The sequence below is a fragment of the Notechis scutatus genome, chromosome Z (assembly GCF_049901735.1).
Source record: "Notechis scutatus isolate UNSWTSFEM ecotype Mainland chromosome Z, rNotScu1.2, whole genome shotgun sequence".
NCBI classification, from domain to species: Eukaryota; Metazoa; Chordata; class Lepidosauria; order Squamata; family Elapidae; genus Notechis; species Notechis scutatus.
In genome coordinates this window covers 85,275,435-85,291,856 of record NC_142025.1, presented here as the reverse complement: position 1 = coordinate 85,291,856, position 16,422 = coordinate 85,275,435, and the positions used below count along the sequence as shown (strand labels likewise).

The window sequence follows — 16,422 nt, the reverse complement described above, 5'->3', positions numbered from 1 at the left end:
GAGTTTTTTGTTTCCACTTTTCACTTTGGGAGCTTTCACTTCGAGCACCGGAAATGGCAAATGAAGATTTGCTGAGTAACAGCTGCCAGTAAGCAATGTTCCCACTCGTTTAAAGACTTCCTCTTTTACTTATATTTTAGTGTTCTTTAAATCAATTGTTCTGATCTCCTTCAAATAGAGAAAGGAACTGTCTCCTCTGCTAGGACCGGTTCTCAATTTTCCCAGAGTTTATAGATTAGATTGTGTCCCTTCAGACAGTTAGATCTGTTACTTTGTTGTAGCCACTTCAGCGTTCTGGATACCGCCTATGGCGCTGCTCTGTCTTTCCCCCCGATCGGCTTCGTTCTGCTTCTGGCTCCGATTTAATAGCTTCAATCCAAATGTTAATGATAATAGAGTCTTTTTAATCGCTCCCCCGTGCTGGTCTTCAGACTTCCAAAATTCTCTTTACTTCTTTTTTATTTCCAACTCTCTTCTGCCTGCCAAGCTCCTTCACTTTCACTAGACCGATTCTTTTGTAGCTGCTTTCTCTTAGAGCTCACAGCAGGCATTCGCACAGTATTTAACAGCCTGAAATCAGTCTATTGTCAGTCAAATATCTTCTCTGCCACTGTCTTTAACCACAACTCTCTTTCCCTTGAGCTTGCAAACTTTCACTCACTCTTTCCTTCCCATCGGTGGCAGTCCGGACTTGAGCCTCCATTGACAGGAGGCTGTTCTTGATCGTTGGGCTCTGGAGGGCTTCCTCTTCGTTGCAGGGGGTTGCTTTCCCCACACTGCAGCCCGAGGTTCCCCACACCGGCACGGGTCTCTCTGAGACTCAAGCACCCGAAAGATCGCACCAAACTCAAGAAAGGGATGGCTAGAACGCGGCGGATTTCTGCCCCTCTGACCGTCCTTGCCTTGCCACCGGAAGTCCCAAAATTTTAGTGTTCTTCCAAATTAATTCCTTTTAAAGTTTTAAGTTTTTTTTAAAAGAACTCTTTTTATTTCCCAATTCTTCTTCTATCTTCCAAGCCGCCGCTAGTACAATTCTTTAATCTTCTCTGTTATAGTCTCTTTGGGGTAGGTACAAATAAAATAAAATTCTTCTCACCCTTCTTCAAACACCGTTCCCAATCTCCACTCTAGCGCTGCACTTAGGTGTTCCTCGGCTGTCCCAACTTTGTAGCGGCCTTCTTGTCCACTCTCCTCTCCATCGTGGCATAGAGAGCAAGCTTGGGATTTCCACAGAGGAGTTGCATTCTCCCCTGGAACCTCACCGGGCGCCTCTCCTTAGCTCTGCCTCCCCTCCAAGGCAGTTTTCGGCTCCATCCAGAGCCCACAAACAGCGAGAAGCCAGCGCAGGAACAGAGACAGCTGCTTCTGGTCCCATTGCGACATCAGCCGGAAGTCCAGGGTGCCTGGTTTCCAAATAAAAACAACTGTACATCTCAGCTGGATTTCTCTACTGCCAATTTCTCTCTGGTTTGCCTCTATATTCTGAGTTACTTTTGGCAAGGCTTTGATTTCTTTGCCCTGGGTAAATCTTTTCAGTTCTTCCAATTCTCTTCTGTGAATACTTTATTTCATATTATAAATCAACATTGATTTGATATCCTCTGTTCTGTTATTTCTAATTCTGGATATTCTTCTTTCAAGAACTGGTGCATTTATTTCAAATATCCTCTTTTTGTTGGACTTGATCTGCAATAACATGATTATTTCTTTGTTTTTAATCATTATATATTTGCGATGGGTAAACACATTTTTTCCCAGTTTTTTGCAGTTGCTGGTCCTGATTGCTCAGCCAACAGTCCTAAGTCCTTTGATACATTTTTCACCAGATATCCAAGAAGTCCAATATCTAGGGTGGATCTTGTTAACCTGGGTGACATCTGAGCCAGTATGATTTTCAGAAATGTATGTCTCACCATATTTTTTATGGGAGAGACACTCCGTCTGACTCCTCTGATGAGACCTGTCCAGTATGATTGACTCTCTGGCATAGCTCTCATCTTCCTCAGAGCACACAAGCCACACAACCATATCAGGGTAGTGCCTCATTGGGTTGTTGTTGTTGTTGTTGTTGTTGTTATTTAGATATTAAGCAAATATTACATCTAATGTGATGCTTTCAGTAGTGTAGCTTAATAAAATTCATCAAATAAACTATTTTCTGGATTTGTCATGACATTTGTTTTTCTCTTTTTTATATATATTAACCAAAATATATATTTATATATTTAAATATATTTAAATATATTAAATATATTTAATACTTCAGCTTCAACCATAACAACACAAGAGCACACAATAGATACAAACTCAAAGTAAACCGCACCAAACTTGATTGCAGGAAATACGACTTCAGCAATAGAGTAGTCAATGTCTGGAATACTCTACCCGACTCTGTAGTCTCTTCCCCAAACCCCAAAAACTTTAACCTTAGACTGTCTACCATTGACCTCACCCCTTTCCTAAGAGGTCTGTAGGGGGCGTGCATAAGCGCACCAATGTGCCTACCGTCCCTGTCCTATTGTTTCTCTATTCTTTTATTTTTCTTATATGTACCCATCTCATGTATTCACAACTATGTATACACTTATACTTATTATCTTGTAAACAATTGACAAATCAAATAAATAAATAAATAAATAAATAAAATAAAATAAATAAATAAATAAAAATAATAAAAATCTAAATACCAGTAAAATATGCCTCTGTCAAGTGCTGAGAAGTGTAATTCTGAAGTCATACTTTGTGAATCTTCTCAAATATGATCTATACAATTCACATGCCTACTTGGAATATTATAAAATATACAGTAAAGATTGAGATTTGCCTCTTCAGGTCTTAGATGTATTTTATCTTAAACAATTATCCAAGGCAATAGGTTTTTTTTCCTTTGTTATTATGCTAAGCCAAAAATCTGTTACAAGCTAAAAAGAAGGCTACATGACACCACATTGTTAAAAATTTAGGCCTCTTTCAACACAACTTGTTGGGACTGAGCATTACAGATGTTTAATGAATCAATATTAATTACCAAACAAGATAATATTTGAGGTTAATAAGCACTTTAACAAAGAATATTCAAGATTAATGGCATACAAGGGAACACATAAAAAGCTGTCTTTGAGAATTTGGCATATTATTCAATTCCTTGAGAGAAAGATGAAGCAAAACTTTGAAGTGGGGAATGTATATGGTGGCAGTAGTGGTGGGGAAAAGTTAAATGAACAGATTGACTTTATAGTGAATAGTTACAGAAAAATAAAAACCTTTGCTCTGAAATGTTTACAATCTTTGACCTTTTTGCCACAAAAAGAGGAAGATAAATTTACAAGATATAACACATACATACTATGAAGAAGCACCTTTACAGGAGCACTGGCTTATTTGAGAATGGAGAATTAAATGCAGAGAATGTTTCTGGTTTAAAAACTGAGAGTGGTAGAAAGAGAAAAAAATAAGAATAACTTTACTACAATTTGGATTGAATTTTTGATGTCTGTCCTAAAAAGACATGGCTTTCCCTCACCTTTTGCCCGTTGGATTATAATTTAGTATCTTTACAAATTGTCTTCTTTTTTGGTACATTAAATACTAATAAAAAGGTGCCCTTTATATCTTTTCAACCTGTCTTCCAGTTGTTCCTCTTTAATCCCAGTCTTTTAAGGAAGAAATGGTGGACATTTTCTTGAATAAATTTAGTTTATTTATGTATTAATACTATAAGATACAAAAATACAAAAGAAAATAATAGGAAAGATAGGGGAAGGAAAAGGGAAGGGAAAGTGTGGGAAAAAAGAGAGAGTAAAAAGAAAAGGCATTGACTTCTGACTTCCTTTGGTGCAGTAGAATAACATAATAATATAGCACTTCAACTTTTTACTCTTACATAATAGTATAAACTAGGAAGAAATGGTGGACTGAGGACAACTCTATGAAAAGCAGAGCCAATGACTGCAGCAGAATGAAGAGCTAGGAAGTAGTGCAGCTCTTTAATAATTTTTCTCAGGAAAAACAGAGGATTTCAGATCATCCACTAATTCTCCAGACAGCTGCTTCTTGTGAGGATACTGCAAGAAAGCAGTTTCCAATGGATTTACAACTCTGGGAGATGATGGAATACCCTACTTGCTCAAACTACAGTCAGTGTGTTTGAAATGTCATTATATTTGCATATATCCTTTTCTAATCACTTTCAGAAATGGTTTATTAACTGCTTTTCATTATTATTATTTTTGGATCAACACATTCTATTGCACCAGGTTAATTTCCTTCAAACCTTAGCAAAATAAGTTTTAATTACAGTTCAGAACTTTTAAAAAATGTGGCAGGAAATAAGCATAAAAAACAGTAATTAAAATTTTGATTTTAGAAAGTCACTAGCAGACCAAGAGTCCAGATAAATTTTAAAAATATCTGGAATTAATTATAGATAATTGTTCCATGCAAAATTGCTCTCATTTTGAATTTTTTTAAAACAGTAATAAAAATTTAAAAATTGTATATTAGAGGGAACCAGAAGGAACTAAAGATTACAATTAAAGGAGAACGCTTAAAATTGACTTACAAATTCAGAATGAAGTAAAATATTTTAACACTGGATATATTGAAGGAACAAAATTTTTGAACAAAGGACCCAGAAGTTAATTTTAAAAGTGCCTATCTCTATAGATAGGCTGCTTCGAAAAGATGGAAAAGAAGCATGTTCTATCTGACAAAAAAGGTGACTGAGTTAGAATGACTCAAAATTACGTGAAAAAAGGATGTTACATTGGACATACAATACAAAAGAAATTGGCTGATATCTTCATAATTAACAACATACTCAAAGAAAGATCTGGAAAATTTTCCTACATAGGATTTATTAAAGGAGCTTATGTAAAGGGACAAAAAAATGAAAAGAAGTTTTTTGATATTACTGTATTTGAAGGGATAAGGATTAAGATTACTAGATATAAAAGAAAAGAATATAAAGTTGCTTTGTATTTCTTTATGTACCCGTGCTCCCATGTCGATCTGCCAGTGCTTGGCGCTTGCAACTTCTTGCTGGCTTCCCTATACTAACCTGACTGTGAGAAGATATCGGAAAATTGCCTCACCTAATGACCAGGGCATTCATTTAACAAAAGCCTATCTAGATTTTAACTACCTAGATTTTGTTATTAAGTGAAGTGGCCACAATTTAAAACCACATTGCTTAATGACAGCAATCCCAGTTCTAATTGCCATTTACTACCAGCCTTTAAAACTGCTATTTAAGTTTGATCATTAAAAAATAAGAGATTAACTTTTGATCTAGAACAGGGGTGACAAACTCAATTTTACTGAAGAGCCGCATCTGCATTATGGTTCCCCTCAAAAGACCAGTTGTATAAAGACTATGTATCATATTAGTTCAGAACTGCATTACGTCTAAGTCTCAGTAGGATATGTGAGTCCATATTTTCTGGGTTATAAGGGGGCTGCAGGTCATGGGGTGGTGGTCAGCCTCTCCCAGAAGGTGAGTCATGTGATTGGATGGTATTCAAATGGCTGGACAGCCTGTCTTCCTCTCTCTCTCTCTCTCCTCTCTCTCTCTATACAATTCCCTTCTCTCCCTTAGGTTTGCCCCACGGAAGCCTCTCCTATCATCTTCTCTCCCTCTCCCTCGCCTCCCTCTCCCTTACCCGCTAAACCACCCTCCTTTTATCACTTCTCCTCTCTCCCCACATCCTCCTCTTTTTCTCTCTTCTGGGTGTGTCAATCTCTGGGGCTAAGGCAGAGCTTTGGCATCAGCCGCTATTCCAGCCTTACCCCACCCCCCTGCCATGCAGTCACCCACTGCTCAGCTGGGCTTTGCACACAGTGCTCATGAACTGGAGTTGCGTGTGCTGATTCTAGGGTCTCCCCTGAATCCCGGCAGCCCCATAGCTCCAGCTGAATCCTGGCAGCCCCATAGCTCTCCCGAAGGCTGCATGCTGCTGCTGGCAACAGTGAGGCCACTGGAAGTCAGCTGGGGCTACATGCACTGAGCCTTAGCAGATCCACAGCAACACTGCAACTTCAGCTCACCCTCCCCCAGATCTGTGCAGCGCTGCTCACTCCCCCACTACACACACAACCTGAGTGCCTACTGTGCATTATCTTTCTTTCCCCTTCCTTCCTCGCCAGCCATTCTCAGGCAGAGAGTGCTGCTGCTACAGACAAGATATTTGAAGAAGCAAAGAGGTAACTACTCAATCACCTCTTCCTACTAGTCTGCTTGTGGGCCACATCTAAACACATCACAGGCTGGATCTGGCCCATGGGCTTTGATGTCTGATCTAGAACCCACAGAAAAAATTGATATCATTGAATAATCCACATTTATAGCAAGGAAACATATGGGATAACTATATCAAATATAAGATAATACTTTGCAATATCTACTTCACAATACATACATACAACTGAAACAGATATTTACAAAACAATATGGCCCAAATGCTTTAGAAACATATGCTCTATACACTGGTTCAAGATGTCATCACTATATTGGTCTGAGGTATCAAATCACCATATTGCTGACACTGTACCTCAAATTGTCAATCAAATAATCATTCCTAGTGGTTTCACAAAAATATGTTAAATAAATGACTTCTGTCTGGTAGGAAAGTGATAAGATTTAATGTATTTTACAATGAGTAAAATATGGAAAGTATGAATCTTATAACTTTTAAATTTGCTGGGCTCATAATGGGATTGGGCTCACTAGAAAAAGGTCTGTTCTTTATTTGTGAATTTACTGTATCATTTCTTACATAATGTACTAAGTGGAAATAAGTGTTGTGAACTAAAGAAATGTAATTAATAAAGATTCATTTGCATAGCAGGATCGTAATCCTGCACTTCCTATTGGCCCATATAATGGCAAGTTATGATTGGTTCATTCTGAGCAATCTGATAGGCTATTAGCGGGCCGAGTCCCATTGGACGAGGTTCAAACCCTATAACAACATTCATTGGTCATCCGGATGGCAGTTCACTCTATAAAAGGGTGGCTGCTAACCGGGGTTTTTTGTCTCTGTTATCATGCTTTAAATAAAGAGCTGAAGTTCACGAGAAGCAGTTTTGTCTCCGTTTCTATGCCCATGCCTCATACTTAACACTGGCGACGAAGGTGGGATACGGAGACAATAGAGCTGGCTAAACCCTACAGAGCACCAACCGAAGCACGTGGCTGAGAGCGCACCTACATCGGCAGGATGTCAGGTGGCGCTATACCACCGCTCCTTTTGACCCAGAAAAAGAAGACTGGGAGTCGTATATGGATCGTTTTCAGATATTCTTGGAAACCAACAATTTAGAGGACGTTTCCGCCAGCAAGAAAAGAGCAGTGTTTCTGACTTACTGCGGGCCTGCCGTATTCCGGGTGGCTAAAGCACTTGCAAAACCAGCTGAAGTAAAAGAAATGGATTGGGACACCCTCGCACCTCTCCTGCGGGCTCATTATGCATCCGCTGCATCAACATGGGCCCGAAGACGCGAATATTACCAGAGGGACCAACAGAAAACCCGGAACTGCATAGTTCCGGGATTAGATGCACCACACGGGCGCAGAAGGCCTATGGAGAAAGGCAACGTCAGCTTTCAAGCGGCCGTCACCTATGCTACTGCAGCAGAAGAAACCAGGAAGTCGGCTGCTCGAAGGCGCCGCAACCACGCACCGCTTCGTCGACTCGCCCATGACACTTCACCTGGTTTAGAGAAGTTCTCGGCAACAGCCCATCACAAGAATCGTAATCCAGAGAGTGATGAAGAAGAAGTCATCAGGATTCTTGGCAATCAAAGTCCACGAACTCTAAGGACTCCGCACAAATGCACAAGTTGTGGGGCCACCCATAAAAGATTCAACTGCAAATTCCGCTACGCACTCTGCCACGCCTGTGGGAAGAGAGGCCACATCGCACGGGCCTGCAGAAGCAAGAGAGAGTCCAACCCGAACCGAAGGGAGAGCAACCCCCGACAACCCACAAGAAACGTTCTTGTAATTCAGCATCGCTTGGGTAACCAAGAGAACAACCACTCCTACAGAAACAGGGCACTGGCTCTTCAAGCAAAACAGGAAGAGGCACAGCAAACGACAACCATCGGCCACGCTTCGCTACTAGACGCACAGAAAATCCGAGTGAGAGTCGCCATCGAAAACCAACCTTGCCAAATGGAAGTCGATTCGGGGTCGTCCCTCTCGATGGTTTCCTGGAAAACCCTCAAACAACTCATCCCTGCCATCCGTCGTCAGGATCTCAGCACCCAGAAGATCGTCCTCAGGGATTACCAGGGGAACACGATTCCAGTCGCCGGCTTGACTCAAGTCCAAGTAACTTTCAAAAATCGTAGTGCAGCACTTCCATTGACTGTCGTCGATGGTAACCGCCCAGCTTGCTAGGCCTACAATGGTTCGCCCCACTAGGGATTGAATTAGCCGGGATTCACCATGCCGAGAGCGACGATGGGGAAGAGGGCATCATCCAAGAATTCCAGGACGTGTTTTCGGACAACTTAGGCAAGTACAAGGGGACCCCTATATCATTTAGCCTCAATCCAGAAGTAGCCCCTATCCGCCTTAAGCCTCGTCGAGTTCTGTTCGCCCTTAAACCCAAGATCGATGAGCAACTTGATAAGTTAATAGCCCAAGGGGTGTTGGAACCTATTGACCATGCCGTTGGGAAACCCCAATCGTAACCCCCATCAAACCGGATGGGTCAATTAGGATTTGTGGAGATTACCGCGCCACCTGAACCACGCACTCCAACAGAGCGCTTATCCGGTGCCTGTGGTTCAACATCTTCACCACTCCCTGGGCGGCGGGAAGATCTTCGCAAAGTTGGACTTAGCGCAAGCGTATCAACAACTACCCATTGATACGGAAACCACAGAGGCACAGACTATCGTTACACACCGAGGTGCCTTTAAATGCAACAGACTCCAGTTTGGAGTGAGTGTAGCCCCAGGGATATTTCAGAGTCTAATGGAGAGACTTTTGCAAGGCATAAAAGGGGTTGTGCCGTATTTTGATGATGTTTTAATTGCTGCCCCTAATAGAGAAGAGCTCGAACGGCGTCCTCAGACTGGTCCTGCATAGATTCAAAGACACCGGCCTTAAGGTGAAAAAAAAAATAAGTGTCAACTGTGTACTGAGCGGTGGAGTTTCTTGGGTATCTCCTCGATAAACAAGGGATTCACCCCACTGAGACCAAACTCAGAGCAATTAAAAACGCCCAAGACCTAAAAGTAAGGCTGATCTCCAGGCCTTCTTGGGACTCATTAATTTTTACATCTTCTTGCCTCACAAGGCAACAGTAGCCGAACCCTTACATCGACTTCTCGACAAGAAAGCTATTTGGGTTTGGGGTCACAAAGAGGAGCGCTCTTTCAGAAAGGTGAAAGACTTATTAACCTCCAACGCTGTGCTAATGCAGTACAACGAGACTTTGCCATTAAATATTACGTCCGACGCGTCACCTTTTGGGGTTGGAGCCATTTTGAGCCACGTGTTACCAAACGGGAATGAGGCTCCCATTGCGTACTTTTCCCGCACATTATCAAAGACTGAACGAAACTATAGCCAACTTGACAAAGAGGCTCTTGCTATTGTATCGGCCGTGAAGCGATTTCACGAATATGTTTACGGGCGGCCCTTTACTCTAGTTACAGACCACAAGCCTTTACTCGGCATTTTAGCAGGTGATAAACCAACACCGCATATATTGTCGCCTAGAATGACTCGCTGGTCAGAATTCCTAGCAGCCTACAACTACATACTGCAACATCGCCCGAGGAAAGCCATTCCCCACGCTGACGCTTTGAGCCATTCCCCACTTCCGGAAACCGTCAGCGACCCAGCTCCAACCCTCACCACACTACAAATTGAAACTCTCAACTCGCTGCCACTAATGGCAAGGGATATCGCCGCCGACACAAAACGGGACTCTATCCTCGCAAGAGTTCTCAGTTGGGTCGAACGCGGGTGGCCAGTCGAAGAAACCCCGCCACTTTTGCACCGTTCAAACACCGGCAAACGGAACTATTTTCCCAGAAGGGCTGCATCCTATGGGGAGATAGAGTCGTCGTACCAGAGAGACTACAGCGACTCGTGTTGCAAACCCTGCACGAAGGACATCCAGGCATCGTCCGCATGAAGGCTCTCGCTCGAAGCTACGCATGGTGGCCAGGCATCGATAAACAAATTGAAGCCTGGGTAACTACGTGTAGAAACTGCCAAGAAGTCAGCAACGCCCCACCGAGAGCAATTCCCACCGAATGGGAAACTCCTCGAGGCCCGTGGTCCCGCATCCACATTGATTTCGCTGGGACCCACTAAAGGACACACTTTTCTCCTAACCGTGGATGCTTACTCCAACTGGCTCGAAATCCACAAGATGAAAAGCACAACTACTGACTCCGTTATTAAAAAACTAGATAGATTATTTGCAACACACGGGTTTCCGGACGTTCTAGTTTCCGACAACAGACCCCAGTTCACTGCTCTCACCTTCGAACAATACTTGGCGGACCGGGGCATCCGCCATGCCTTAACTTTGCCGGCTCACCCTGCGGCAAATGGTAGGCGGAACGGATGGTCCAATTCGTTAAAAGACACTACAAAAAATGGATCCGGGGGACATTGACGCTAGATTGAACAAAATACTCTTACTATAGCACATTACCCCCAGAGTGTCACCAACAAGACTCCAGCCGAACTTTTAATGGGCGGAAGCTTCGCTCCCACCTCGACCGATTACACCCGTCGTATTCGCCAGAGAAACCTTGTGGATCCAGCGAAACGTATCGCCAATTCAAGGTAGGCAACTTGGTCTACGCCAAAAACCTTTCCGCAAACCGTTGTGGGTCCCAGCCACCGTAGTCTACCTCACTGGCCCTAGATCTTACCGCCTTAAGACGACAGACGGCAAGATATGGAAACGCCACATAGATCAACTCGATCTCGTTTACAGCCCAATATCCGCGACCCCCCGGACTTCCAAACTCAGGGGGGAGGGAGTGCCGAGGGGTACAAGGGCCGTATAGACGATGACGTAATTGAGGACAGGCGGCTGCTAAACCGAGTACTCGCGCCACCTGAAGAGGGTCCGGGATCGGGGGCATCCTCCCCACAGAGGAACACCGTAGTGGAAACATGCCCGCCCGATCCAGGAATGGACTTAAGGGACCCTGATAGTATCGAAAACAGCACCCGGAATCAACCCCGTGTGAAGACGAGCCTTGCGCTCCGCCGGAACCGAACTTTAAACAAAACCGGTAGAACAGCAAAATCGAATAGGCAGGTAAAACGACCTGCATACCTGCGCCGATTACGTCACCACGGCCGTCAAACGGAACCCAGGGGGAGGGGTGTTGTGAACTAAAGAAATGTATTTAATAAAGATTCATTTGCATAGCAGGATCGTAATCCTGCACTTCCTATTGGCCCATATAATGGCAAATTACGATTGGTTCATTCTGAGCAATCTGATTGGCTATTAGCGGGCCGAGTCCCATTGGACGAGGTTCAAACCCTATAACAACATTCATTGGTCATCCGGATGGCAGTTCACTCTATAAAAGGGTGGCTGCTAACCGGGGTTTTTTGTCTCTGTTATCATGCTTTAAATAAAGAGCTGAAGTTCACGAGAAGCAGTTTCGTCTCCGTTTCTACGCCCATGCCTCATACTTAACAATAAGATATTCAGTTATTCAAGTATCTTGATAAATTGAAGATAAGATAGAAATGGGAAAAAGAGCAATATCACAAGATTTTCTGACCAGAAGAATCTGAAAGGCAGATGTCAAAGACCAACACACAAGACTTCCACCCCATCTGTGTAATCTATTTGGATCATCCTTGAGACAAATGAGTTGTTTAATTGTAGATGACATCAAACTGAAGATCTGTTCCTGAACATGTGAATCTGTAAATGGATCTCAAGGAAATAAAATACTGCAGTTTGGGGCCTAAGCCACAGGACTTTTAAAGTATCAATTTCACCCAATTTGTGTCTATTTATATCATCCTTCTTTAATTAGTTGGCAACAGAATGTTAACTGAGTTGGCCAAATAAAGAGTCTCTTCCCTTAGTTGCTTTTGTATATTTTTGTAAGAACTATACATATAACCTTTGAAATAGCATTTTGCTTCTAACTGGATGATAATAGCCATTATTATTACTACCTTTAATACCAATTAACAACATCTGCCTTAGGTAGACTCAAAAGTTGAAAAAATGTCACATTCATTCTAAACATCTAGAATACTGTGCAATCAACCATAAATGTCTTTAGGTAACATATCTGTGACTTTGATCTTCAAATCAGCCTAAGTCTGGTTCAAAGCACTACAGCTCATGGGATTTTTTTCAAAAGAGTATGTGCCAGCTTCTATTCACATTTCTGAAATTTCATCAGGTCTTTGGGCATGCTGGATATATATTGCCCTCTGCCACTTTGCTAGAATAATACAAAAATACTATGCCAGTGCTTATGTCCCCGAGCCTTATGCTTCTTTTTATTCTCTCTATAGGAAATTCTGGATAAGTTTCATCTTCTATCCTATGCTGAAGAAATTTTCTTTTTGTTGCTTCCTTTGCCTCACCAAGATCTATACATATCCTCCTGGATTGCTCAATTTTGTGCTTCCATATGTATCATTTATCATTCCTTGTTATTTAAGAACTGTGGGGTTTTCATTAAACATTTATAGTTACATATGTAATGTGTGTATGTTTGTGTATGCATGTGCATAGATGTGCATAGTTGTATTTCACTTCTGGTCTCATGGCTGTAGTAAGGATAAAAGAAAGATATTTGTTTCAACATAAACGATTTTCTTTTCTTAAGGTTTCTTGTCAAAGATCAACTTAAGAGAAAAGGAAAAGCTTTGGTATATATGGCATAAACCCAAGTAGTCCAGTTTTCTGTATTACTCTGTGATCAAATGTATTTAGGAAACATAGAGATCTAGACAGGAGAGGGGAAATTTCTTTTACTGTCATTATCAGGAAACTGTATTAAAAAGGCATTTGGCATTAGCCACAACTAGACAGCACCTTTACTGGAACCAGTGTTGCCTGTGGCTGTGCCTATTTTCAACAAAGAGCTTCATTTTTTTGTAATTAGGTAAGAAACCCTAGGAGAAAACAAGACTCCTGAAACCAATTTGGAAACCAGCCAGGTAGAGGGAATTTTCACCCTATCTTCTGTAGACCTGGCAAATGACAATTGTCAATTAATGATCACTAAGACAAAAAGACACAACCATGCATAAACACAGAAGGAAAAAAACACACAGAAAAAAGCATGACAGCTGCTGTTGTGCTTACTTGGATAGAATGAAATGCATATTGGTATGGGATTAGGATGAAATTTCAAAGCTTAGAATTTGAACACAGTATTGCTATATAGCTTGCTAATCACTATTTTGTATATGATTTCATTTTTAAAAAATTTTTTGGAGTATGTTTCATTCTTTTTGCTAGGTTCTGATTAAAGCATTAAATGTCTTTCTACTCTTAAATGAATTTCGGCTGAGAATTTTTCTTTAATGTGAACATTAACTAACCTACATACTGAAGTTGCAATAAAGGCCATTGGACACCATAGCAAATTTCTCACATGAAATTGTTTAGTGTGCGTGGCTAATGCACAATATGCTCTAGCCAGTGGTGGGATTCCAATAATTTAACAACCGGTTTTCCCATGATCAGGTTGGCTGTCGTGGGAGGTTGTCGTCCAACCTGACCTTGGGTAAAACCATTGTCAAATTAATTAATTAAAAAAACAACCACTATCAGAGTGGATCCTGGCGCTGTGCTGCAATGGAGAAATGGGCAATGGAGTGGAAGAAGGAACAGGGAGAAGAAAGAGGGAAAGCGGCCTTCTCCTTCCCTCGTTGTTCGTCCTCCATCGCAACGCAGTGCCCAGGATCTACTTTGATAGCAGGGGGCAGGTAATTTAATAACCGATTCGCACGAACTGGTGTGAACCAGCTGACTCCCACTATTGGCTCTGACCCCCCCAAAATAAAGAGGCTTTTGTGAAGAGGTGAACTGTCTACCTATCTCAACCCTCATTGTGTGACACCCCCCCCCCCCATTTATGGTTTATGTTTTTTAAGCAGTTGATAATTTAAGAAAGCACCTGACCTATTCTCCCATGGTAGATGAATTTGGTTAGGTGAAGGATGATGTCAAATATTTGGCTCCAGAGACATTTGCTTCAAAAGTCTTAGGTGTAGTTGTGATAAAAAAAATTACATTACAAATTGTAATGAATGTGATATAACTATAAAAATATCAAATACATACATGCAGAGTAATCTATCAACTATATTTACATTTAGTATGCGAATAAGGCTGTATCATCAAAAATCCCTTTGACTCAAATAAAAACTCTCCAATATTATTATCAGGTTAAACTTGTTAAAGTGACAAAATTATTAAATGTATGGGGAATATTTATATTCAGGTTATGCATGTAATACTTTTTCAGATCTTCATTCTGAAATAAACTGCATACCCTATACGGTAAGGAGAATAGTATTTTATATATTTATCATAATTCAACAAGAGCTTTTTAAGGCAGGAGTCCCCAATCCCCAGTCTGTGGACTGGCACTGGCACGTAAACAAGTGAAGCCCCATCTGCAGGATGCAGGCAGAACACAATATCATGCCCCCCTGATCCACGGAAAAACCTCTCTCCACGGAACTAGTCCTTGGTGGCTACTGTTTTAAGGAATGTGAAACATGGCTGTTTTCTCCAGGATGTCTGCTTTTTATCAGAAGACTGTTTTATGCACTATAAGCTCACAGATTCTAACTCAGCCTTATTTAATTTCCTGTTTTGCTTGTTTTTACATTTATTGCTTATTGCCTTATTGTCAATAATCTATTAAAACTATTGATTTTTGAGAGCAAAGGATTCTTTTGATAAATCAATGATTTTGGCCCTAGAAAGTATTCTGTGCAAACCATCTTTTCCACAATTCCTTAATTTAAACATCTCTTTAGTTCCAATCCTGTGCATTACAATTTATTTTCCTGAATATTTTTCCATACATACCTTGCATATCTTTTTTGGGGCCAGACCCACTTTTTTCATTTTTTTTCATGTTTGAGATTGATTTTTGCTTCTGTTTAACAGATGTTTTGTCAATGGCAGGGAATTTAGCTTCTGATTTATTCCCATGAGATTTTACATTGGATTTTGGATCACTTCCAGAAATTTCATCAGACGGGGCCTGGTAATTTGAAAAGAAATAGCAATAGCACTTAGACTTATATACCACTTTATCGTGATCTACAGCCCTGCTTAACTATTAACAATAAAATTAATTTTAACAGCCCATATATTAGGAGAATTATTTTCTCTTTAGAGGAATTTCTTCCTCTGTTTATTTTTCACTGAGGCAAATGAAAGTCTTTCAATCAGGATTATGGCTGGAAAAATTAAGCTTCTTTTTCTCAAATGAAGAAATTTCCTCTCTCTGCCTCTGCAACAAATATTAATAGCATTACAAATAGTTTGGCTCAAAATTCTTTTTCATCCTTGTTTATGAAACTACTGTAAGTTGGTACATCTGCAGCAGCCCAAGTGCCTTAGTTTCCAATGTGGCATCCAAATATACCACTCATTAATATTGCCACTGAGGCTCATGTGATTAAACCTACTATTTTTTAAAGACTCTTTGAAGCAAAAATTTTAAATTGGAATGTAGCATGCTACAAAGATATAGCATCAATTTAATTTCCAAGAATGTCTTTGGAACCCATGAAGATACCAGAAGGATTCTTAGAAAAGAAATAAAGTGGCAGCTGCAACATTTATTTAGAAGTTTGCCCATATATCCAGAAATAAAGGTATGCTAAAATGATAGACAGCATACCAAGCACTTTTAAGATGTAGAGCTGCCTAGTAATATTTGCCTTCTATTAAGTAAACCTTTTATAGCTAACCCATTCCAGCCACATTGTAAGAATGTTTGTGATATATTTTAAATATATATATTTTCAAAATTCTAAATAAGCTTGAAAATTTAGGAAGCCTCTCAAATTCAAAAGTGTATTGCAACAAAAACTTCAGTTTTAAAAAATTACTCTTATAAATATTACTATTCAAATTCCCTATTTTAGGAAATTCATTTCATAAATGACTATCCTGGAGCTGCCTTGGTGCTCATATCCTTCTACTCTTACTCTCTCAAACAGGGCCACTTGGAACAAGCTTGGAGGACATATGCACCTCCATATGTATTTAAATCTGTCCATCAGAACAAGTCATTAAGGATCAGAATGAGCTAAACAAGTTCTCCTACCATAATATATCAGAATGAAAGTTACCAATAAAAAGCTTTCATATCTCCTAGGTTCATTGGATTTGGGTGGCTAATAAATTCAAATTTTAAAAAAATCAA

At 40.7% G+C, this 16,422-nt stretch overlaps 1 protein-coding gene across 2 annotated transcripts in view; it reads right to left on the bottom strand.

Annotated features, from left to right (window-relative positions):
• MARCHF10 (membrane associated ring-CH-type finger 10) overlaps positions 1 to 16,422 on the bottom strand; it is a 110,001-nt gene that overhangs the window by 46,071 nt on the left and 47,508 nt on the right. The window contains exon 4 of one of the 2 annotated variants that reach the window (XM_087946991.1): positions 15,072 to 15,249. The exons of the other annotated variant lie outside the window; for it this stretch is intronic. Within the exon in view, the coding sequence (XP_087803117.1) occupies positions 15,072 to 15,249 (178 nt within the window). The remainder of the gene's footprint in view (positions 1 to 15,071; positions 15,250 to 16,422) is intronic. 2 annotated transcript variants of the gene reach the window in all.